Source organism: Gopherus flavomarginatus, chromosome 6, assembly GCF_025201925.1.
Source record: "Gopherus flavomarginatus isolate rGopFla2 chromosome 6, rGopFla2.mat.asm, whole genome shotgun sequence".
Classification (NCBI taxonomy): domain Eukaryota; kingdom Metazoa; phylum Chordata; order Testudines; family Testudinidae; genus Gopherus; species Gopherus flavomarginatus.
This window is the reverse complement of record NC_066622.1, coordinates 7559810-7583112: the sequence shown is the minus strand read 5'-3', so window position 1 is coordinate 7583112 and position 23303 is coordinate 7559810. Positions and strand designations below refer to the sequence as shown.

At 47.9% G+C, this 23303-nt stretch overlaps 1 protein-coding gene across 2 annotated transcripts in view; it reads left to right on the top strand.

Annotated features, from left to right (window-relative positions):
* The window catches only part of LRIG1 (leucine rich repeats and immunoglobulin like domains 1), a 138723-nt gene that overhangs the window by 80726 nt on the left and 34694 nt on the right, over positions 1-23303 (top strand). For both annotated transcript variants that reach the window (XM_050957303.1, XM_050957302.1), the window contains exons 4-5: positions 19614-19751; positions 20868-21011. In XM_050957303.1, coding sequence (XP_050813260.1) covers positions 19614-19751; positions 20868-21011 — 282 coding nt within the window. The remainder of the gene's footprint in view (positions 1-19613; positions 19752-20867; positions 21012-23303) is intronic.

The following is a 23303-nucleotide window of genomic DNA, read 5'->3' as shown; positions in this document are numbered from 1 at the left end:
TCAGATTTATTAGAGGTGACACCAGGAGGATTTCTCTGAGTTCTGTAGAGAACGGTGCTTTTTCTGCTGAATTTTTAACCCAATCTATGGAATACTATAGAGGCCTGGTAATTCTGTAGGGGAATGTTTTCCATCAAAAGGCTATTGTCTATTAAATTCTATACTTTCTTTTCCCGCAAGGGGATTTGTTCTGTTATTACCATGTGTGGCCATCCAGTGGCTCTGCCATTTTAACGTCATTTCCTGCTCTTTAGTTTGAAAGTCGAGCATTGTGAACATTACAAAGGCAGCGTTAGAATAATTACCGGCCACCTTCACTGAGCTATTTAATCAATCAGTGTCTTAAGCCCTGGCAATTGTGTACAGTTCCTGTAACCCGATGTTAATGATTTAAAGCTAGAAGTGCAGCATTCTCTGATCACCTCTTAGAACCAGGCACGCATTTCAAGTTGGTGGGAAGCGCTACAGATTCCACCTGTCAAGATGTTGGCAACCCGGTGGGGCTGTGAGATGAATAAATGTGCCCTTCCCTGTGGTTATTCATAGATTCTAGGACTGGAAGGGACCTTGAGAGGTCATTGTGTCCAGTCCCCTGCCCGCATGGCAGGACCAAATACTATCTAGACCATCCCGGATAGACATTTATCTAACCTACTCTTAAATATCTCCAGAGATGGAGATTCCACAGCCTCCCTAGGCAATTTATTCCAGTGTTTAACCACCTTGACAGTTAGAAACCTTTTCCTAATGTCCAACCTAGATCTTCCTTGCTGCAGTTTAAGCCCATTGCTTCTTGTTCTATCCTTAGAGGTTAAGATGAACAAGTTTTCTCCCTCCTCCTTATGACACCCTTTTAGATACCTGAAAACTGCTATCATGTCCCCTCTCAGTCTTCTCTTTCCAAACTAAACAAACCCAATTCTTTCAGCCTTCCTTCATAGGTCACGTTCTCAAGACTTTTAATCATTCTTGTTGCTCTTCTCTGGACCCTCCCCATTGACTGTGGGAAAACATGCGGGCCCCCCGTCATCAGTCGGACAGTGGAGGCTCCCCGTGAAACTGTTTGGCTTATGGCAGAAGCTGAGGTAATGCGACACTTAGACGAAGTAATCTCTAAGCGCATGTGTGCACGCGCATCCGTGGGGCTGATGAGCCAAGGCTCGTTAGCTGCTGGAGGTGGGGATTTAGATAAGAACCTGTCTGGGTCTGTGGAAATGAGCTGGAAAAGGATATCCTGCAGATGTGGTGGTTTGGTAGCGAGTTGTGTTTCTCTGATTCCTGTAATGCGGAGAGCTCAGTTGTGTGGGAGCAGAGCCTTTTCAGCCTGGAGGAGTTTTCCATCTTCAGCTCAACAAACCCCAGCTCATCATCTTTCTTTCAAGTCACGCGGGACCAGATGAGGAACCCTTTAGTCACACTGGTCTCACACAAGTAGACCCGTTGACTCCCCTGGAACAGTTTGTGTGGCGCTTCCTTCCAACGAGGTTGAGGGCTCGTACCCTGGCCCTCCATAATCTTGCTGAAATAGCCAATGTGCTTTCTACTTGAAGGCAGCTACCAGGCTATGTGCAAGGGGACAACCAGGAAAATCCCATCTCCCCAGCTGCTTCCTGGCACTAAATGTCCCCAGCCTAATTTTCTGAAGTGTTGGGTGCCCAAATCTCATGTGGACAACAGCCCAGCAAGGAACTTGTCTCCTGCTCTTCCTCCTGGGTATTTTTGGGTTGGTTGGCATTTGTTTTTTAATTGCTCTTTACATCAGTTAGCAGCTGCCAGAACCTTGGGTATGCGTGCCACTCTCGGAAATGCACAGGGGAATTACCAGAGTGCAGCAAGACAGGAGTGCAAAGTGCCACTTACCAATGAAGTATAAGACAGATGATTCTAGGGGGTCCGATTTATGAGGGTCTGTGATATTTAATGTACCATTGGGGTGTGGGCCGGTGTGAGTAAATATCTCACCCTCATTGTTGCAAAAGCAACATTCCAAATGGGACAGCGAAGCAGTGTAGTTTTCCTGCCTCGGCACATGGAGAGTATTCAGTTATAGAGCTGTGTCTGCCTCAGGCCCTACACCTGGCCCCAGCATGTAGATAGCCTGTGTCCTTTGGAGCTGAGGCGGTGGGGGAGGGCTGGAAAAGGAATTCCCCAACCCTCAAGGCTACTCTGGGGCAGCTGAATTAGCTTGTGTCCTGCCTGTGCACATGGATCCATAGGTCTGCATCCAGTGACTACATCCTCAGACGCCCACTGCAGAGCCTCATGTGGCACATGAGAGGTGGGCGTGCCATCACCACGGCTTGTCCTACTCCCTGCACACTTGTGTTAGCACAAGAGGGCTGTGGAGGACTATTTGCTCCTAACAAAAGCATCAAGTATCCACAACTCATAGTAAGAAAGTGTTAAATCTGAAGCTTCCATGTCTGCCTCTGTTTCCCCCACGGAACTGCTCTAAGATACGTCTGAGACTTCTGGGGGGGTTCAGCTGCCCTCTGCTTGCTTGGCACAAAACCTCATGCCCACTCTCGGAAAGGAGAATAAGCCTTCTGGGTAGTGGCCCCCTTGGATTATTCATCAGGGATGCAATAAGCTCACCAGAGTTTTGTGAGCAGTGTTCTGAGTCTACTCCCAAACTGAGGGTGTCCTTTGTGACTTTCCTCACACCCTCCCGCTGCGGCCCGCTTATAGCTGGGAAGAGTTTACTTAACACACGTCCGTCCTCAACTGCTGTTGCAATGGCCAAATGTAGCCTAACGAAGGAAAACCCAAAAGCTAGTGAGCACAGTTGCTCAAGGATCACTACAATGTACCATTGTCAATGGAGAGGATGTACAGGGCATAGAATAGACCAGAGGTGGCCAACCTGCGCCTGAGAACTAGCCAGAATTTACCAGTGTACATTACCAAAGAGTCACAGTAACACGTCAGCAGCCCCCCGTCATCTCCCGCCCCCAGTGTCTCCCACCCGCCAGCAGCACCGCCGATCAAAACCTAGCCCACCATCCCTGCACCTCCTGCCCGCCGCGATCAGCTGTTTTGTGGTGTGCAAGAGGCTTTAGGGGGGAGGAGCGAGGGCACAGCAAGCTCAGGGGAAGGTGCGGGGCTGGGGGGAAGTCGTGGAGTGGGGACGGGTCCTGGGGCAGAGCCAGGGGTTGAGCAGCGAGCATCCTCTAGCACATTGGAAAGTTGTCACCTGTAGCTCCGGCCCCGGAGTCGGTGCCTGTACAAGGAGCTGCATAAACTTCTGAAGAGCCGCATGTGGCTCCGGAACCACGGGTTGGCCACCCCTGGAATAGACCTTCTGCCATGGTTACATGTGTAGATGAATTTAGCTTGAGTGAATCTACCACTTGTGTTCCTTGCTTTGTGCTTATTACATGATGGCTGTAAGAACCCAACAGAAAATGGGAAGACTTTTTGTATTATGCACATTATAAAGTCCAAGCTGGAAGGAGCCCTGAGGAGAGAGGAGGCCGTGGAATACCTCTGCAGTGAAAGGCAGTTTGACTTCTGGGGATTGCAGATTGTGTGAGTATTGGAGAGTACTATCTAGTTAGGAAGCTGGTTGACACAACTTGTGCAGGGCCCTAGAGTGCAATGTCTGCTAGTTTTGCAAGTGGTCTACTCTTGTTGTGTGTGTGATCTCCACCTGAACAAACAGAGCTGGGGCTATATCTGCAGCAGCACGAGAATCTGCCAAAATTCCCCAGGGAACTGACGATTTAGAACATCTGAGAAAAGTGGGGGTTGCTTATATGGATACTCGCTTCCTGCCCGGAGACTAATCCACACAATTTTGCTCCAAAATGACAACGGCCCTGTTTCTTTAAATAAATACAGCACGTGTTCATTATGGGGAGGTTGGACTACTGACAAACATGTACAATTTATTCTGATGGTAAAAGACACTAAACCTTATAGGTGGTGATGTGCAGAGTGACATGATGTAGTGCAGTATTTCTCAACCTTTTTGATACCAGAGACCAGCTTGCTGCCTTCCTAAATGGTGCCAGGGAGATCTCAGGGACTAGCACCAGTCCCCAGACTGGTCGTTGAGAAACATTGATGTAGTGCATGCAAGTTAGATGCACCTGCCGGCAGAATTGGGCTGCAAAGGATTATTTGTATAGCGTGACCAATGATATTTATTATTCATAAATACTTAGTCATTCAAGTTTGCAGGGAGAAGGATGATCTCGTGGCTAAAGCATGGGATTAGGAGTCTAAAGCATTGGGCTCTCTGCCCAACCCTGCTACAGGCTTTCTGCACATCCTTCGGCAAATCAGTTAATCTCTCATGGCTTCCCTTCATATAACTAACCTGATTTCATTCCAGGGGTAATATTTTGCCTCCAATAAAGTGGTGGAGTTCTGCTGGAATAACATACTTTTAAAGAACAAAGCTTTGGATAGTAATATTTTTAGGGTCACATGAGAAGCTTTATCCTCCAGGTTTATTGCGTAGTTCAAAACATATGAACTGACTTACAAACACATTCTCCCTCTGTCCCATTGCCATTGAGTTCATTTATAGTTTTCTCAGGGCTTTTCTCTTTCCTTTTAAGAGATACAGACGTACACCAAAAATAATTGTCCAGGGGCATATCTTCAGCTGACCTCAGTGGCGCTGTATCCATGTGCACCAGCCAGGTGTCTGCCCCGTAATTTTCTGAGGATGGAAAATGTAACCCCACGATTCTGGTTAAATTAGGTTTAAAGATGTGGTGGAGGGGAAGGCAGATGCTTTTCATGTTCCTCATTTTGCAGCAGTTAGATGCAATCCAACCAAACTGAAAACGCACTGTATCTAATTACACTCAATCCAGGGCTCAGGGCTTGAAAAACTTCCTGGACGCATAGTAGCTAGAGGTAGGTGTGAGGCAGGTGGAGGTACCATCAAGGTCCAGATATAGTGCCTTAGGCCTGGTCTACACTACACGTCTAAACAAATGTAGCAGCGTTAAAGCAATTTAACCCTGCACCCGTCCACACAACGAGGCCCTTTATATCGATATAAAGGGCTCTTAAAACCGATTTCTGTACTCCTCCCCAACGAGAGGAGTAGCGCTGAAATCGGTATTGCCATGTCGGATTAGGGTTAGTGTGGCCACAAATTGACGATATTGGCCTCTGGGCGGTATCCCACAGTGCACCATTGTGACCACTCTGGAAAGCAATCTGAACTCGGATGCACTGGCCAGGTAGACAGGAAAAGCCCCGCGAATTTTTGAATTTCATTTCCTGTTTGCCCAGCGTAGGGCTCTGATCAGCACGGGTGGCAATGCAGTTCAAAATACAAAAAGAGCTCCAGCATGGACTATATGGGAGATACTGGATCTGATCACTGTATGGGGAGACAAATCTGTTCTATCAGAGCTCCGTTACAGAAGACGAAATGACAAAGCGTTTGAAAAAATCTCCAGGCTATGATAGACGGAGTCCACAGCACAGTGCTGTGTGACAAGCGTAACGGAAAGCCAAAGGATCAAATGGACGCTCATGGAGGAAGGGAGGGGGTACTGAGGACTTCAGCTATCCCACAGTCCACGCAGTCTCCGAAAAGCATTTGCATTCTTGGCTGAGCTCCCAATGCCTGTAGGGTCAAAAACATTTTCCCAGGTGTTTCAGGGTATATGTCGTCAATTTACACCCTTCCCCCTCCCCCACAAAGAAAAGGGGAAAAAAACATTTCTCATCTTTTTTCAATGTCACCCTATGTCTACTGCATGCTGCTGGTAGACTGGGTGCTGCAGTGCTGAACACCAGCATCCCCTTCCCGGTGGCAGACGGTACAATACGACTGCTATCCATTGTCATCATCAGCCCGTGAGTGCTCCCGGCTGGCCTCGGTGAGGTCGGCCGGGGTTGCCTGGGTAAAAATGGGAATGACTCTCGGTCATTCCTGGCAGATGATACAGAACCACTGGTAACCGTCCTCATCATAGCAACTGGAGGCTGAGCTCCATCAGCTCCCCCTCCTTTCATATCTAAAGAAAAGATTCTGTACTGCCTGGACTATCATAGCAGCTGGAGGCTTCCTCCCCCTCATTTTATCTCACTAAAAAATCAGTGTTTCTTATTCCTGCATTCTTTATTACTTCATCATACAAATGGGGGGACACTGCCACGGTAGCCCAGGAGGGTTGGGGGGGGAGGAGGGAAGCAACGGGTGGGGTTGTTGCAGGGGCACCCCCTTGAATGGCATGCAGCTCATCATTTCTGTGGGATCTCTGGGGCTCTGATAGGAAGCGGCTGTGCTCTCTGGTTCTCTAGTACACTTGCCCCATAATCTAAGCAGGACTGACTCTATTTTTAGACAAAACATAAAGAAGGGAATGACCCAGGGAGTCATTCCCATTTCTGTCCATGTGCCCCCGGCCGACCTCAGCGAGGCCAGCCAGGAGCACCCATGACAGCAGCAGACGGTACAGAATGACTGATAACCGTCATCTCATCACCAGTTTACAATGGCATGGCAGACGGTGCAATAGGGATGGTAACCGTCTCTGCTACCTTGCAAAGGCAAATGAATGCTGCTGTGTAGCACTGCAGTACCTCCTCTGTGAGCGGCATCCAGTACACATACGGTGACAGTGACAAAAGGCAGAATGGGCTTCATGGTTGCTGTGCTATGGCATCTGCCAGGGTAATCCAGGGAAAAAGGGTGCGAAACGATTGTCTGCCGTTGCTTTCACGGAGGAAGGAATGACTGACGACATTTACCCAGAATCACCCGCGACTCTGTTTTTGCACCATCAGGCACTGGGATCTCAACCCAGAATTCCAAGGGGCGAGGGAGACTGCGGGAACTATGGGATAGCTACGGAATAGCTACCCACAGTGCAATGCTCCAGAAATCAACGTTAGCCGCAGTACATGGACACACACTGCTGAATTAATGTGCTTTGTGTGGCCGCGTGCACTCGACTTTATACAATCTGTTTTACAAATCCGGTTTATGTAAAATCGGAATAATGCCGTAGTGTAAACATACCCTTAGTGAAAGCCCGGCCATCTCCCAGCTATCCAAAGCTCATGTGCAGAAGGAGGAGGCTGAGATTTCTACCCATGTGCTGCAGTCACTTTACCCTGCTTGAGGACTCCATTGTTTTCATACCAGCCTCTGATTAAGTTATCTGATGAATTTGAAACTCTACTGCCTTCACTCTCCCATTGCTGGAAGGGAGAGCAACCTGTCTCTCCTCCCTGCTCTAAGCCTCCTGTCTGCAAAGGGGAGCCTTGGGGAAGGTATCTATCTCGGTCACTCTCTCCCCCCGCTTCCTTTCAGCATCATGGCTGCTGTGGGAGGGGGAGAAATGAAAGGTCTCTGTTACTCTACCCAACTGAGGGCTTGTCTACATCACAAAGTTGCAGCGCTGGTGAGGGGGTTACAGCGCTGCAACTTAGGAGGTGTACACTTCCCGTTTTGTCTCGGGTGTAGAGGATCCAGCGCTGGTGATCCAGCGCTGGTAATCAAGTGTAGACACTTACCAGCGCTTTTCTTGACCTCCGTGGAATAAGCAGGTATCCCAGCATACCTGAGGAAGCCTCTGGTAATCAAGCAGGTCTCCTTCCCCGGTTTGCTCTCGCGTTCCCCGAACCCCCGAGCAAGCAGGTCTCCTTCCCTGCGGTTTGCAGGGTGGTTCGGGGAACGCGAGAGCAAACCGCGGCGAAGCTGGTCTCCTTCCCCGATTTGCTCTCGCGTTCCCCGAACCCCCGAGCAAGCAGGTCTCCTTCCCTGCGGTTTGCAGGGTGGTTCGAGGAACGCGAGAGCAAACCGCGGCGAAGCTGGTCTCCTTCCCTGGTTTGCTCTCGCGTTCCCCGAACCCCCGTGCAAGCAGGTCTCCTTCCCTGCGGTGTGCTCTCGCGTTCCCCGAACCCCGAGCAAGCAGGTCTCCTTCCCTGCGGTTTGCAGGGGGGTTCGGGGAACGCGAGAGCAACCCGCGGCAAAGCTGGTCTCCTTCCCCGGTTTGCTCTCGCGTTCCCCGAACCCCCCTTGAAGCCGCCCAACAGCGCTGCAGTGTGGCCACATCTAACACCACTTGCAGCGCTGGTTGCTGTAAGTGTGGCCACTCTGCAGTGCTGGCCCTATACAGCTGTACTAATACAGCTGTAACAACCAGCGCTGCAAAATTGTAGATGTAGACATACCCTTAATCTTTTTTTTTGGATACCTCCTCCCTTGTGATTAGCTGTAGCCTCTGCTTCTGCTGATGCTTACAACTATGCCAAGCAGCAGCAGTGTGAAACCAGAATTATTCTTGACCATTATGCTCTGCAGCCCTCAGGGTGCTGAATAGCACAACGAGACTAACCGGCGTTTCAGTTTCACTCTGTTGCCATTTGGCAAAGCTAAGAGCAGCAGCTGAGGAACCAGAGATGCCTGACTGTAGACTCAGGAAGTTAATGGCAGATTTGCTTTGCATTCAGCTCACCTGTGGAAACTTTTTTCTTCATGAGAGTGTTTTAGAAATGTAATTTTTTGTTTTAAATTAAAGCACAAATCTACAGATATGGGTTGTTTAGGCCCCCTTCAGACTTGTGAAGAAATCTGCCCATCTAGCAGAGGCTAGTGAGAAAGGGTGGCTTTTATGCTCTACTTATAGGACAGATATGGAAAATGTGGGCTGAACAGATGGCACTTTTATCTGAGGTGACAGCAGCGGGGACCTGTGCCATGAATCTTCTCCCCTGTTTCTAAGGGAAGCATGTCTTAATGCTGTCAGCCTCTTCTAACCTGCCTGGGAATTGGGGTGGGGGTCACTGCCAGAGAGTGAGCAGAATGATGGCATGTAATTCCAGGCATCAGTTAGTCACGGTATATTTGATCCATCTCATGTAACACTGTCTTTGATCTAACTCTTGACCATGCCCTCTTTGCCTGGCCTTTCCCTGACATCAGCCCTTGGGTGTCCTTCAGTAGCAAGCGCCTATAATTCTCCTTGGCCGGGAGGTCTTCCTAACACGGCTACCCCTCTGATATCTGCCCTCTAGTTGTTCCTAAACTCCCACTTTATGTTCATTCAGACAGTGTGTTTGAACGTTACTAGAACTGTAGCTGAAATGCATATTCGCTCAAGTCTCTCTCTCTTTTGAAGCTTGGTTTTATTTTTGATGCTTATAACAGGTGTTGGTTTAATAGGTTTGCTGTATCCGATTTTTTTCTCCCCAGAGCCCAGCCAGCACTGTAAACTGACACTAGATGAAGGCTAAACATGTGATTTCTCCCCGCCTCTCCACTCTTCTCTCACATTAAACATTTGCACTGCACACTAAAACAACCCAGACAGCATCGACTCAGGCCTTGTCTCTTTGAGAAATTTGCACTGATCTAATTTAAATCCATTTTAACTGATTTAAACTTGTGCAAACCCTCTTATTTTCCATTGAAGAGTGGCTTGCTTCTGCTTAACTTAAACTGGTTCCTAATAGAGTGAATCTAAACTGAAATAAGCATGACTGAATCCTAAATAAGGAAGTCCACACAACTTTCTGAACTGATTTAACTACACTAGGGTGACCAGATGTTCTGATTTTATAGGAACAGTCCCGATATTTGGAGATTTTTCTTATATAGGTGCCTGGTATCCCCCACAATCTGTCCCGATTTTTCATACTTGCTGTCTGGTCACCCTAACTACACCCTAAGTTGAATTGGCCAGTGCACCTTTATTTTATAAAAAAAAAGCCCTTTGTAGCAGTGAAAGGTGAATTTTCTTTCAATTAGTACCAGTGGGAAATGCCTCACCAGCCTGTTTATCAATAAATAGTCACTAAAACATTTAGCACTAGGGATACCCCCGGGGATTAAGGTGTAACTTTACTTCTAAAACACAGTCCTGGATTCCTGGAAATGCTGTGATCTTTTGAACTTGCACCACCTGTCTTTCCTCCCCACTTAAAAAAACAACTCCCCCACCCCAAACCCTTCTCTTTGTTTCCTTTGAACATTCCATTTGCTTTTTAAATTTTAAGCAATTGAGCAGTGCTGAAGAGTGCCAAGGAAGTATTCACTACTTGTTGGAAACAGGTTCTCAGCTTTTGGCTGGGTTGGGAAGTGGATGGTTTGGAAGGTTCATCTGAACAGTTTGGAATACCGGTAGGCACGTTTCACAACTGTACAAAGACTAGGGGCTTGTCTACATCAGAAAGTTGCAGCGCTGGTGAGGGAGTTACAGCGCTGCAACTTAGGAGGTGTACACATCTGCAGGGCACCACCAGCGCTGCAACTCCCTGTTTGCAGCGCTGGCCGTACTCCCGTTTTGTCTCGGGTGTAGAGGATCCAGCGCTGGTGATCCAGCGCTGGTAATCAAATATAGACACTTACCAGCGCTTTTCTTGACCTCCGTGGAATAAGCAGGTATCCCAGCATACCTGAGGAAGCCTCTGGTAATCAAGCTGGTCTCCTTCCCCGGTTTGCTCTCGCGTTCCCCGAACCCCGAGCAAGCAGGTCTCCTTCCCTGAGGTTTGCTGGGTGGTTCCGGGAACGCGAGAGCAAACCGGGAAAGGAGACCAGCTTCGCCGCGGTTTGCTCTCGCGTTCCCCGAACCCCGAGCAAGCAGGTCTCCTTCCCTGAGGTTTGCTGGGTGGTTCCGGGAACGCGAGAGCAAACCGGGAAAGGAGACCAGCTTCGCCGCGGTTTGCTCTCGCGTTCCCCGAACACCGAGCAAGCAGGTCTCCTTCCCTGAGGTTTGCTGGGTGGTTCCGGGAACGCGAGAGCAAACCGGGAAAGGAGACCAGCTTCGCCACGGTTTGCTCTCGCGTTCCCCGGAACCACCCTGCAAACCGCAGGGAAGGAGACCTGCTTGTTCGGGGAACGCGAGAGCAAACTGCGGCGAAGCTGGTCTCCTTTCCCGGGTTTGCTCTCGCGTTCCCCGAACCACCCAGCAAACCGCAGGGAAGGAGACCTGCTTGTTCGGGGGTTCGGGGAACGAGAGAGCAAACCGGGAAAGGAGACCAGCTTCGCCGCGGTTTGCTCTCGCGTTCCCCGAACCTCCCTTGAAGCCGCCCAACAGCGCTGCAGTGTGGCCACATCTAACACCACTTGCAGCGCTGGTTGCTGTAAGTGTGGCCACTCTGCAGCGCTGGCCCTATACAGCTGTACTAATACAGCTGTAACAACCAGCGCTGCAAAATTTTAGATGTAGACATGGCCTAGTAAAGCTAACATAGCGGAGTATGTAGGATTTACTTTGCACTTAGAATATTTTGCTCATTTAGCACCTTTCAGGTGAAAGTCTTTTACAGTCATTACAGACCTGAATGAGTTTAGCCTCATAGCATCCTGGTCAAGCCAGATGAATAAACTGAAGGTACAGAAGAGTCAAGTGACATGCCCCAGGCATGAGTCAGTACCAGAGCTGGAAGCTAGGTGGTCAGAGACTTGGCTGCCAGTCCTGACTCTAATTACTGGATCTCATATTAAGCATAGTCATCACAGCAAACACATAGTCCTCTTGTACTCTTGTGGTAACAATGGCTGAAATGAGACAGTAAAGCACCTTTTATTTATGTTTCAAGGCTGATCAAGTATTTTCATTAAAATTTCATGTGTAACCTGTGCAGTCTAGGAAGTTAAAATAATGGGCACCCAGTAAAATCCCCCTCTTTCCCAGGCATTGCAAAGGGGGAGAGAGAGGGGCATAATGTCCTCACAATTTACTCTGCTTTCAAATTGCCTGGGGAATGGTAACGAAGGAAACTGAGCAAAAAAGCCCCAGGCAATAATGGGAAGGGTTAAACAGTGTTTCAGTTTCTATTGAAAGCACGAAAAAGAAAATGTAATCAAGCTGGTGAAGGTTTGGAATGAGATGTATTTATATCACACGCTGTGTATAGGAAAAGTCATCAGGGCTGGTTTTGTTTGAAGTGTGTTCTGAGATGGCGCAGCGCTTGCAACAAGCTGTCTGACGTTCCCCAGCTGGAACTGGCTGGAGGTGGTGCTGAGAGTCATTCCTTGCCGTTGGCCCATTTTTGAGAGAGAGAGAAGCCTGGCTTTCCTATGTGAAATAATGCACACCCCTTAATCCACCAGCTGCAGCACAAGAAAAAGCAACAGCTGAATGGACAGAAGTCACCTGAAAACTGGTTGAACATGGCTCAGGTCAAAATAGTATCTTACACTTCACCCACCTTTTCCTTTCCTTCTTAAACTGGGCCCTGTGGTAAACTCTGGGACATTGTGCTTTTGATGCATGATATACATACAGTAATATTAATATTCCAAAAAATGACATCTGTGTCTACTTCTAAACTGCTCTGCACGTCTGAAGCCGTTTCATGCTTTCAATCCCTTAGAGTTGCTGCTTTTTGTGTTTAGTAATCAGCAGGTAATTTATAGATTCTTGGTGTTCTTTTGTATGAATCTACAATTCCTAGTAATGTACAGCTAGATTCTGATTGTGGTTCCAACAGTAGGTCTGAGATCAGAGTTGAACGCATAGTCCCTGATTCAGCACAGCTTTGAAACGCACGCTTAAGTTCATTCCTATTTAGCGAAGCACTTAAGAATGTGCTTATCTTTTAAGTATATGCTTTGCTGAACAGAAATGGTTTTAAGTGCGTTGCTTAAAGTTAGGCATGTGCTTAGGTGCTTCCTGAATTGGGCTCTTAGCCACAGTTTGTTTTAACATTACCTCTTGTTGCACTCATTTGAAAGGGAACCTGTCAGCTCGAAAAATCTTATTTCTGTCTGAAAACTGGAGTTTGCTGAAGTGACAAATTCAGATTATTAACACAGGGCAGTTGGCATAAGAGAAATTCTTTTTTCCGAGTGTTTAATTTATGGATATGACAGCCCCTTTTGCATAGTCAATTTCACTGTTTTCCCTTAGGTATACAATCAGAATATACAGTATCAGGGTATGTCTACATGGGGATTAAAAAACCTGTGGCTGGCTCAAGTCCGCTGATTGAGGCTCAGGAGCTCAGGGTTAAAAATTGCTGTGTAGACGCTCAGGCTCCAGCCTCGGGGCTTTTATTGCTGTGTAGACATACCCTCTGGAGCTCCGTCGAGGCTCAGGGATCACTCTCATGTAGAATTCATTGCAGGAATGAGAAGGCCAAAGTTTGTTTCTTCTTTGCTAAAATGACCTTTACATATGTCAACAAGCAGAGCAAAAATAAATTATTTCAAATGTTTTTAAGGATTTTTTTTTTTAAATTTCAGGATGCAGGGCTTGACTCTCATTTATTCTAAGGCCTATTTATGCCACTTTGGCAGCATATAAAGGGGCTTTCCTCACCATTAGACCCCTTTTTCATGGCCAGGATGGTGCAAAAAGGGCCTTAGGATAAAATGTTCAAAAGTAGCTAAGTGACTTGGGATCCTAAATCCCACTGACTTTCAATGAGATTTAGACTCCTAAACCATTGAGACATCTTTTGCTAATTTTACCCTAGGCATAAATGAGAATCAGGCCTATCCTATTCCAAGGATGATTCATCAGACAGTGGAATGTTTGAAACTGACTAATTTAAATTTGACACAGTGTCTCTTTAAACCACCAGCTTAATCTATGGAGAAGCAATCAGTTTTTTTATTAACGAGAGGGAAAGAGGACATTGTGCTGTGGAGAGTTACCTTTCCTCACCATTCGTGAAAAACATTTTCAATTCGCTGAGCTGGGCTTCTGTTAAAGGGTTTTGTCTGGATTTATAAAAGCTGGGGAAGGTCTGGAAACAGAGAGAGGGAGATGACAAGGACATGTTCAAAGATAAATCCCTACATGTGAATATTGGATCCCAAGTGTTTATTTAAAAGAGATTCCTCTGGATCTGGAGAGCCTAGTGTTCCCATTTTGCATTCAAGAATGCTTTGGCTGGCTGCTGGCCTCCCACCTCTCTCCCTTTACTTAGAGGGTAGCTGGCTTGATTAAGCTGTAGTCTTTGTCTGAAATCACTTTACTATCTCTTATTATTCAGCAGGTTCTCAAGTGTCTGTGAATGTCTCTATTTAGAGCTGTCTGTTTCAGCCTTGCCGGTAATAGCAATGACTGTTCACGCTGATCTAAATTCATGTCAGTCATCTGCTTTACTGTTTGTGTCTAATGCCCAGCATACTGAGCCCACGTCCACACTACAGGGTAAAATCGATGTTAATAAAATCGATTTTATAAAGCAGGCTTTATAAAATCGATTTTGCGCGTCCACACTAGGGCTACTTACATCGATGTTGAGCGTCCATGTTCCCTGGCGTCCATCTTTTCCCTGAGCGTTGCACTCTGGGTACCTATCCCACAGTTCCTGCACGGGTCCCTGCCCTTTGGAATTATGGGTTACTAGCCCAGTGCATGATGGGATCAAAGTCCCCGTCCTGGGTGGTTCTGGGTACAGCCCCCCCCCCCTTCCTGTAAACGGCACACAGTCAGTTCGCGCTGTTTTTACTGGCTGCAGTGAGGGAAACGCCATTTTGCAGCAAGCATGGATCCAGGTCTGCTCTTGTCCTTGATCGCTAATGCTGTAAATAATTCACGCATTCTCGTTCTATCACTGCTGACCCATGATGCAGAAATGCAAGAGAGAATGCTTGAATGCGGGGACGACAGCGATGACGAACTGGAGAACGAGTTTTCTGACTCCCCGGGCCCCTGCACGTTGGAGCTCCTGACGGTTACGGGTGAGGTTCTACCCGTTCCGCGCCACTTTTGGGCACGGGAAACAAGCACTGACTGGTGGGACCGCATAGTCCTGCAGGTGTGGGACGATTCGCAGTGGCTGCGGAACTTTCGCATGCGTAAGAGCACTTTCTTTGAACTTTGTGACTCGCTTTCTCCTGTCCTGAAGCGGCATAATACCAGGATGAGAGCAGCCCTCACAGTGGAAAAGCGAGTGGCAATAGCCATATGGAAGCTTGCAACGCCAGACAGCTACCGGTCAGTCGGTAATCAATTTGGAGTGGGCAAATCTACTGTGGGGGCTGCTGTGCTGGAAGTATCCAAAGCAATCATTAAGCTGCTGCTTCGAAAGGTTGTGACTCTGGGAAACGTGCAGGCCATTGTGGATGGCTTTGCTGCAATGGGATTCCCTAACTGTGGGGGGGCCATAGATGGAACCCACATCCCTATTTTGGCACCGGAACACCAGGGTGCCCAGTACATTAACCGCAAGGGGTACTTTTCGATGGTTCTGCAAGCCCTGGTGGATCACAAGGGACGTTTCACCAACATCCACGTGGGATGGCCAGGAAGGGTTCACGACGCACGTGTCTTCAGGAGCACTACACTGTTTAAACGGCTGCAGCAAGGGACCTACTTCCCTGATCAGAGAATAACAGTTGGAGATGTCCAAATGCCTATTGTTATCCTTGGGGACCCAGCCTACCCCTTGATGCCCTGGCTAATGAAGCCATACACAGGCAGCCTTGACAGTGCTCAGGAGTTGTTTAATTACAGGCTGAGCAAGTGCAGAATGGTGGTAGAATGTGCATTTGGCAGGCTTAAGGCGAGATGGCGAACGCTTCTTACTCGCTCAGATCTTAGCCAAACCAATATCCCCTTTGTCATTGCTGCTTGCTGTGTGCTCCACAATCTCTGTGAGAGCAAAGGGGAGGCCTTTATAGCGGGGTGGGAGACTGAGGTAAACCACCTGGCCGCTGATTATGCGCAGCCGGACACCAGGGCAATTAGAAGATCTCACCAGGATGCTGTGCGCATCAGAGAAGCACTGAAAAGTAGCTTCCTCATGGGCCAGGGTACAGTTTGAATGCTGATTTTCCTTTCAATTGATTGCTGCCCTCCCCGTCTATGCGGTGTTGCTGCTGCAAGATACTTTGCCTGCAGCATTCCTCAATTGCTTGCTTAGGTTACTTGCAAGAGCTGTCCATTGGAAAACATATACTTCTGTATTTCCCAATTATTACCTACCTCCACCATTAGCTGCTTCCGTCTGCTGCTAGGCACAGTACCTGCAACCTTCCTTAACTGCTTTTTTATTGAAAATAAAGTTACTACTATTTGTTACAAGAATTGTGTTCTTTATTTAAAATCAGACCCTTTCATCAATCAAGCATAATGTTTGTTGTTACAATACTGTGCATGAAATTTCATAACTCATTGTTCTATGGGGGACGGAGCGAGGGAGGTTTGGAGGAAGGGGGAGGGAGGTTTGAAAGAAGAAAGTGCATCAGAGAAGACAGAACAAGAATTCTCATGGACCAGGTTACGGTATGGCTGCTTTCTTTGTTTTCCCTGTATTGCCCATATCCCCAATTGTCAAATCCTGATGCTGATAACTAGCTTCCATGCAGCTTTCCAAAGCTGCTTGCTTTAGTTCATTACCAATCTACAGTCACACTGACTTAATAGCATGACCTGAGAGTAAAAAATAGGCAAAGGTGCCATGGTAGAAGTTTGGATCATTAGAGGAGGGAAAAAACAGGACACAAAGGGCTTTTCAATCTAATGAAAGCCTTCTGGTTGGAGTGTCCGCAGCGGTGGAGGGGGCTGGTGCAGAGAGCCTTCCCCCACGCGTTCTTACACGCCTGGTTCTGGAAGGTGTGGGACAGGGTGAGTACTGAGGGAGGTTATACACGGGCTGTAGGGGCATTCTGAAACCACGGAGCTCTTGCAGCATATCGCGGAGGATGTCAGTCTGATCACGAAGAAGATCCAGAGTTGCTGCTCGCCAGCGCTGATCTTCCTGCCACCTGACATCATTTTTGGCGTCCCTCCTGTCTTCGCGTTGGTCCCTCCTGTCTTCGCGTTGGTCCCTCCTGTCTTCGCGTTCACTGGCAGCCTCCCTGTACTTTGCGACCAATTGCTTCCATTCTCCCTGCTGAGCTCTCTCTGTACGGGTTACTGCCATAATTTTGGTGAACATGTCCTCACGCGTCCTCCTTTTCCTCAGTCTTCTTATGATACCCCCCCCACGTAGATGAGAAGCGAGAGGGAGGCTGGAGAAATGTGCAGCTGTGTGGGGGGGGGTGGGGTTTGGAAAGAGTGATAAAAGAATCATAAGAGACACATTTCACACAACCATGCATACAGTCTCTCCCCTCACTGACCTGTGCCTGTTACCGAACCTTGAACATTTTACTTTACCAAAAGGTCACCTTATGATTCCTTTAATACTTATTGCTTGTGGCTGAGGACAGAGAGTTCTGCTCAGACGCAGGTCAGGGGAGCACACAGACCATGTCCGGAGAAAATGGTAAGTTAATAATGGCTAGTAATCCCTGTAGTAGATTGTACTGGTAATCAAGCTACTCTCCTTCCCTGGTTTGCTCTCGCGTTCCCCGAACCACCCAGCAAACTGCAGGCAAGGAGCCCTGCTTGTTCGGGGAACGCGAGAGCAAAGCAGGGAAGAAGAGTAGCTTCCCGCGGTTTGCTCTCGCGTTCCCCGAACCACCCAGCAAACCGCAGGCAAGGAGCCCTGCTTGTTCGGGGAACGCGAGAGCAAAGCAGGGAAGAAGAGTAGCTTCCCGCGGTTTGCTCTCGCGTTCCCCGAACCACCCAGCAAACCGCAGGCAAGGAGCCCTGCTTGTTCGGGGAACGCGAGAGCAAAGCAGGGAAGAAGAGTAGCTTCCCGCGGTTTGCTCTCGCGGTCCCCGAACAAGCAGGATGAATCCGCCCTGTAACAATGGAGACTTTTCTAAAAACCACCTCATGGGTCACTGTTTTAGGAAAGGTTTTTAATCTACTTGGTCAGTGACTCTAAGTACAGGTAGTGATTTGAAGCACCCAGTAAAAAAGGCTTACATTAAACTGAAGCTTTTAGTAAAAAAAATTACACTCACCAGAGGATGGTCCCTCAGCTTCATTTTCTGGAGTACTGCCTTGAGATGGCTGGCAGGGAACCTCAGTAAGGGTGAGGAAAAGATCCTGGCTGTTTGGGGGGATAAAATGCTCTGTGCTCTCTGCTGGAGCCTCCTCCTCTTGGTCCTCATCATACTGATCATCGCCATCAAATAAATCTTCCGTAGTTGCAGGAATCACAACGCCCACCTCTGAATCAACAGACAAGGGGGGGTTCGTCGTTGCGCTGTTCCCCAATATTGCGTTAAGCTCGTCGTAGAACCGGCATGTTTTGGGGGCAGAGCCTGACCTGCCCTTTGCTGCTTTGGTCTTCTGATACGCCTGTCTGAGCTCTTTCACTTTCACTCGGCACTGTAACGAGTCCCTGGTATGTCCCCTCTCCCGCATGGCATTAGAAATTTTTTCAAAGGTTTTCTCATTTCGTCTGCTCGAGCGCAGTTCTGAAAGCACTGACTCTTCTCCCCATACAGCTATCAGATCGAGTAACTCCTGTGTGCTCCATGCTGGAGCTCTTTTCCTATTTTCAGGAGACTGCATTCTTCTCTCTGCTGCTGAGAGCTCCACGCTGTGCAAGCAGGAAATGGAATTTCAAACTTCCCGGGGCTTTTCCTGTTTACCTGGCCAGCAGAAGAGTACCTTTACCTGTGTAGAGCGGCCACTAGAGCACTGTGGGATACGTCCCGGAGGCCATTAACTTCGATGGCCGTCCACACTATCATAAAATCGATTTTAAAAAATCGATTTTGGGGTTACTCCTCTCGTTTTGATGGAGTTCCAAAATCGATTTTAGGGACCCTTAAAATCGATTTTATGCACTCTGTAGTGTGGACGGTTACAGCTTTAAATCGATTTAGAGCTCTTAAAATCGATTTAAAGCTCTAGTCTGGACCTGGCCTGAGAGAGATTTTAAAGTTTGGTTGCTGTTCTTCCTTCTGAGTCAGGCCAAAAAGGAGTTAGAAAGAAAAGAGAGAGCTTTTTATTTGAAAACTAAACTCTCCAGGTGCAAACAGATTTGGAGCGCTTCAGTTGTTTGACAGCTGTGGAAATTCAGTGAGTGATTTGTAATGCTTTCTCTGAGCAAAACAATTCCAATGTTAAATCTCCAGACTATTGATGAAAATGCAGCTGGCTTGAATCATTACTTTGGGGCCAGATCCTACAAACACTGCTGAGTGCAATGTTTAGTGCCGAGAGTTATTCTAAGCTCACTGTTTGGTCTAGGGTAGTAAACAATATGCTGGGAAGTGACTGCAGAATCAAGCCCCTGGATACTGTTTCTGTGTGTTAGAAATCATTGTAATTGTAGCTTAGAGCTGGGACTTTTGAAAAGGGCCTCACAACTAGGCAAACAACCCCCAGAGGCTTTCACTGGGATTTGGGTTTCTCTTTATCTCCCTTTGAAAAATCCCAACCTGCGTGTATGTTATGTTGGAATTTTGGCAATTTGCTAGATCATCAGGTGACACTGGGAGAATTCCCGTGACAATCCCAATCCTGCAGTCTCTCTTAATAATACATTTATCCTGGGAATTAAGGATATGGAAGGGATCCAGAACTGGGCCCAAATCTCTGGAAGGAAAATGCATCAGTGGACTCGGTAGTTAGCGAAGAAAGTCTTCTATTAAAATAGAAAAATCTTCAGATGTTTGCGATTTACTACAGTCTGACTAGCCAGAGAAGCAGCAGGGGGCCAGTGAATGTATCTCTGACATTGGTTTCTGATTGGACTGTTTCAGAAATACATTAAATACCAGTGTGGAAAGCTAACTGGCGAATGATGGAATCAATTGTTCTCTCTGATTATATTTTTTTTCTTTAAGGAAACTTGATTCTCTCCAATTCTCATCCTGTCTGTTCCAGGCATCACAACAGGATCCGCAGCATTGAAGCAAGTCAACTGAAGCCTTACGTTGCCCTGGAAACGTTGGACCTGAGTTCCAATGACATCACGGAAATACGAAGCAGCTGCTTTCCACAGGGACTTCCCATAAAGGAGCTGTAAGTTCTTCTTGTTCAGAACAGCGTTAGTCGAGTTACTGCAGCAAAAAGGAGGCCTTTAAAATTGCCTTTAAAAAAGGATTGTTAACAAACATTTCAAATAGAGCATTATAATTGTGGGTTCTAAATGCAGCAGTGAATTAAAACTCAGCCAGTTGTGTCCCCGTTCCCCACCCCCACCCCACTCCAGCCTTGTCTTTATGTTATCTGATGTATCTGTGGATAATGCCGGGATGTCATTTAGCCAGCTGCACTGGGAGCGGTGTACAGTGACAGAGAAAGGAAACATGTGCCCTTCAGGTGCGGGCATCCTGCATTGCTATGGAAACCTGAAGCCAAAACAACTATCTAGAGCAGGGACAGCTCTTCCATAATGGGAACCCTAGAAACATAAGGCTGGAAGAGAGGGTGGCTAGTCCATCCCCAGGATGAGGCAGGATTAAGCATTCCTAGCCTAGACCATCCCAGACTGGTGTTTGTCTACCTTGAGGTCTGTGCCTTGCATCTAGGGAAAAGTGGCTGTTTTCCTTGTGATCATGTAGTCACGTTAAAATGGACTTTGGGTAACCCTTATTTTTATAGCCATGTATATCAGTGGTCAGTGGGAGCCAGACGAGTTTCCCTTGAGCCATGCAGGAAAAATACAGCATAATCCTAATGTGTATGTGGTCAGTGATACTACATTAGGTGTTTTCTAGAAGGCACAAAATAATGATGCTTTAGCATAGGTTTAAAACAGCCCCCACGAGTTCTGCCCATAAGCCGTGTTTGTGCATAGGAGTGTGTATGCTGTGGGTTTGATCCCACTCTTCTGACTGGAGGCCATCAGAGTGGGGTGACAGCAATGGCCCCTGTATGCTGTGGGTCTGACAGTGAGTCCATCGACTATCTCCTTCATTGGAGTAGATGGTGCTGAGTGTCTCTGAAGGGGCACTGAGCACCTTCCGTTGCTAGGCGCTGGCAATGTGTGTTTGTTTTTATTTGTCCCCAAACCTGTTCAGTTCCAGTGTAATGTGTCTAATATCACCAGCCCGTGTGGAGGCCAAGCAAAGACTGATAACTAACAATGAAGGCCTCTGACACAACCGTTACATTTTCTGTGCTGATTTATTACAGCAACTTGGGGAGCAACAGAATCAGCACCCTGGAGCCTGGTGCTTTTGATAGTCTGTCACAGTCCCTGCTAACACTTCGACTGAGTAAAAACAGGATCACCCTGCTTCCTGTTAAGGCATTCAAGTTACCCAGGCTAACACAACTGTGAGTAGAAATGTGCACTTTAATTAAGGTTAACCAAACTTTATGGAGACAAAATTTCCCTGAGGACATACACACCAAATGTAACCCTTCCTCACCCTGCATCTATAAAACTTGGAATAAGCTATATTTAATAGCCCTGTGGTGGCACCTAATAAAACAAATTAAGAGAGTGGGGGATGGGGTGTTTGTCCATCTTGTAGCTATTCACTTATTTAGGTCACTCTTTTTAGATGAAAATAATGTAACTGATCAACCTCTCAGCTCTTTACAGTACCAAATATATTTCTCTCCCTTAAAGAAGCCAGTAAAAATTTTTCGGTTGGGGAAAAAAATGTGTTTTGCAAGTTGGCAGAAGGAGCTGAGTGACAGCATTAGTTTTCGAGACCACACAGGTATCTTTATGTGGCAGTAAAAATGCAACGAAGGAAGGTTGTTAAACTGTGCAGTGAAATTTGAGCGGACAAAGTAGTACTTTTGATGAGCTAACACACACGTTGCTGTTGTCTTGGCTGCGGTACAAAGGGAGCTACATAGGCAGAGATCTACATGTGCATCTATAAATGTGCCTTATGTGCAAACGGTCAATCTAATAGTTTAGCTTTTCCCCTTTACAGGCCAGATCTAAAGCCTGCTGCAGTCTTTTTGCTGAGTTTGATGGGCTTAGGATCAATCTCTGTTTGCACAAAACACCATAGATGAGCTTGAAACCAGTCCCTCTAAATGGCAAATCATCACCACCCTATTAAGTAAACCCAAAGAGGCTAGTTTTGTTCAAGCTTTAGTCATGGTCAGGGGAAACCTTGCCCATGCTCTGCCCTGAGGCCCTGCTCTCACTCTGCCTCTCCCCTGAAGCTGACTGGTGGCCTGGAGCTTGGGGCACAGGCCAGGAGCTGGGGCAGCCCGGGGGTGGGGCTGGCCAGAGCGGCTGGGGTGACCAGGGGGTCAGGCAGCTCGGGGAAGCTGGAGCGGGCCAGCCCGGGCTCTGGCCATGGGGTGACGGGGCTTAGAACTCCAGCAGGTGGGGGCAGGGCTGGGCGACTAGCCTCCCTGAAGTGGGGGGTTCACCCACCGCCAGTGACTTCTACTACTCAGCCACATTTTGCTTGTCCCTTGGGAAGCTTGCTTATGAGATGCTTGACTGCGTACAACCATGGGTGTAAATTTGCCCTTGGATGCATACAGGATTCACGTTTCCTTCAGCACTGATCATCTACCGGGAAGTTTTGAAGAACACCTAAGCTATTTTGGACAGTGTTTCTCAAACTGGGGTCGCCGTTTGCGCAGGGAAAGCCCCTGGCAGGCTGGGCCGGTTTGTTCACCTGCCCCATCTGCAGGTCTGGCTGATCGTGGCTCCCACTGGCCATGTTTTGCTGCTCCGGGCCAAAGGGAGCTGCTGGAAGCGGTGCGTAGGGCCGGCTTTAAGCCGATTCACCCGATTCCCCGGAATTAGGCCTCGCTCCAAAGAGGGCCCTGTGCCCGTGCCTAAGGGGGCCCCGTTCCGGGGGTCTTCAGCGGCAGGGAGGTCCTTCGGTGCTGCGGAAAACCTGGAGCAGACGCCCTGCCACCAAGTATTCTAATCAGACCCCGCGGGTCATAAAACCGGCCCTGCTGGTTCAAGACGAGGGACTGCGGCCATTGGGAGCCGCGATGGGCTGGACCTGCGGACGGGGCAGGTAAACAAACTGGCTCAGCCCGCCAGGGGCTTTCCCTACACAAGCAGTGACCCCAGTTTGAGAAACACTGATTTAGGAGCGCTTTCCATGGAGAGTCAGTGGTATTTGAGCTCCTAAGCCCCTTAGGAGGAAGATTTTCAAATGAGTCTAATTTTCCTCTGCATGGATATAGGAATGAACATCTACCTGTATAGAACTGCACACAAAGTGGTATTGATGCTGTAGCTGGAGTTTTAGAATTAATCCTCTATAACTTTTCAGGTGAAGTATGGTTGAGTAGTATCACTAGCAATGCTGCAGAGCCAGAAGTGGCAAGCCTGAAGTAGTCCTTTAATCGTGCTCAGAAAGGATGTTAGGATAGCATTAAAGCTGAGTTTTAATCCCCAAAAATCAGAAAGCATCTCCTTCCACTCTCCCCTCCCCCCCAAACAAACAAAACAAAACAGCCCTGTGTATTGCCCTGTGACAGCTGCTACCTTGGCTCCCACTGGGAAGTGGAGAAGGTGCCTCCATTGGGTTGGTTTTGCACCCAGCAAGCTGGGGTCCAGGTAACTGCTGTACACATACAATGCAGGAGCACAGGCATTTTTGCAGGTGCAAAATTGGAGGCAGATTTGGA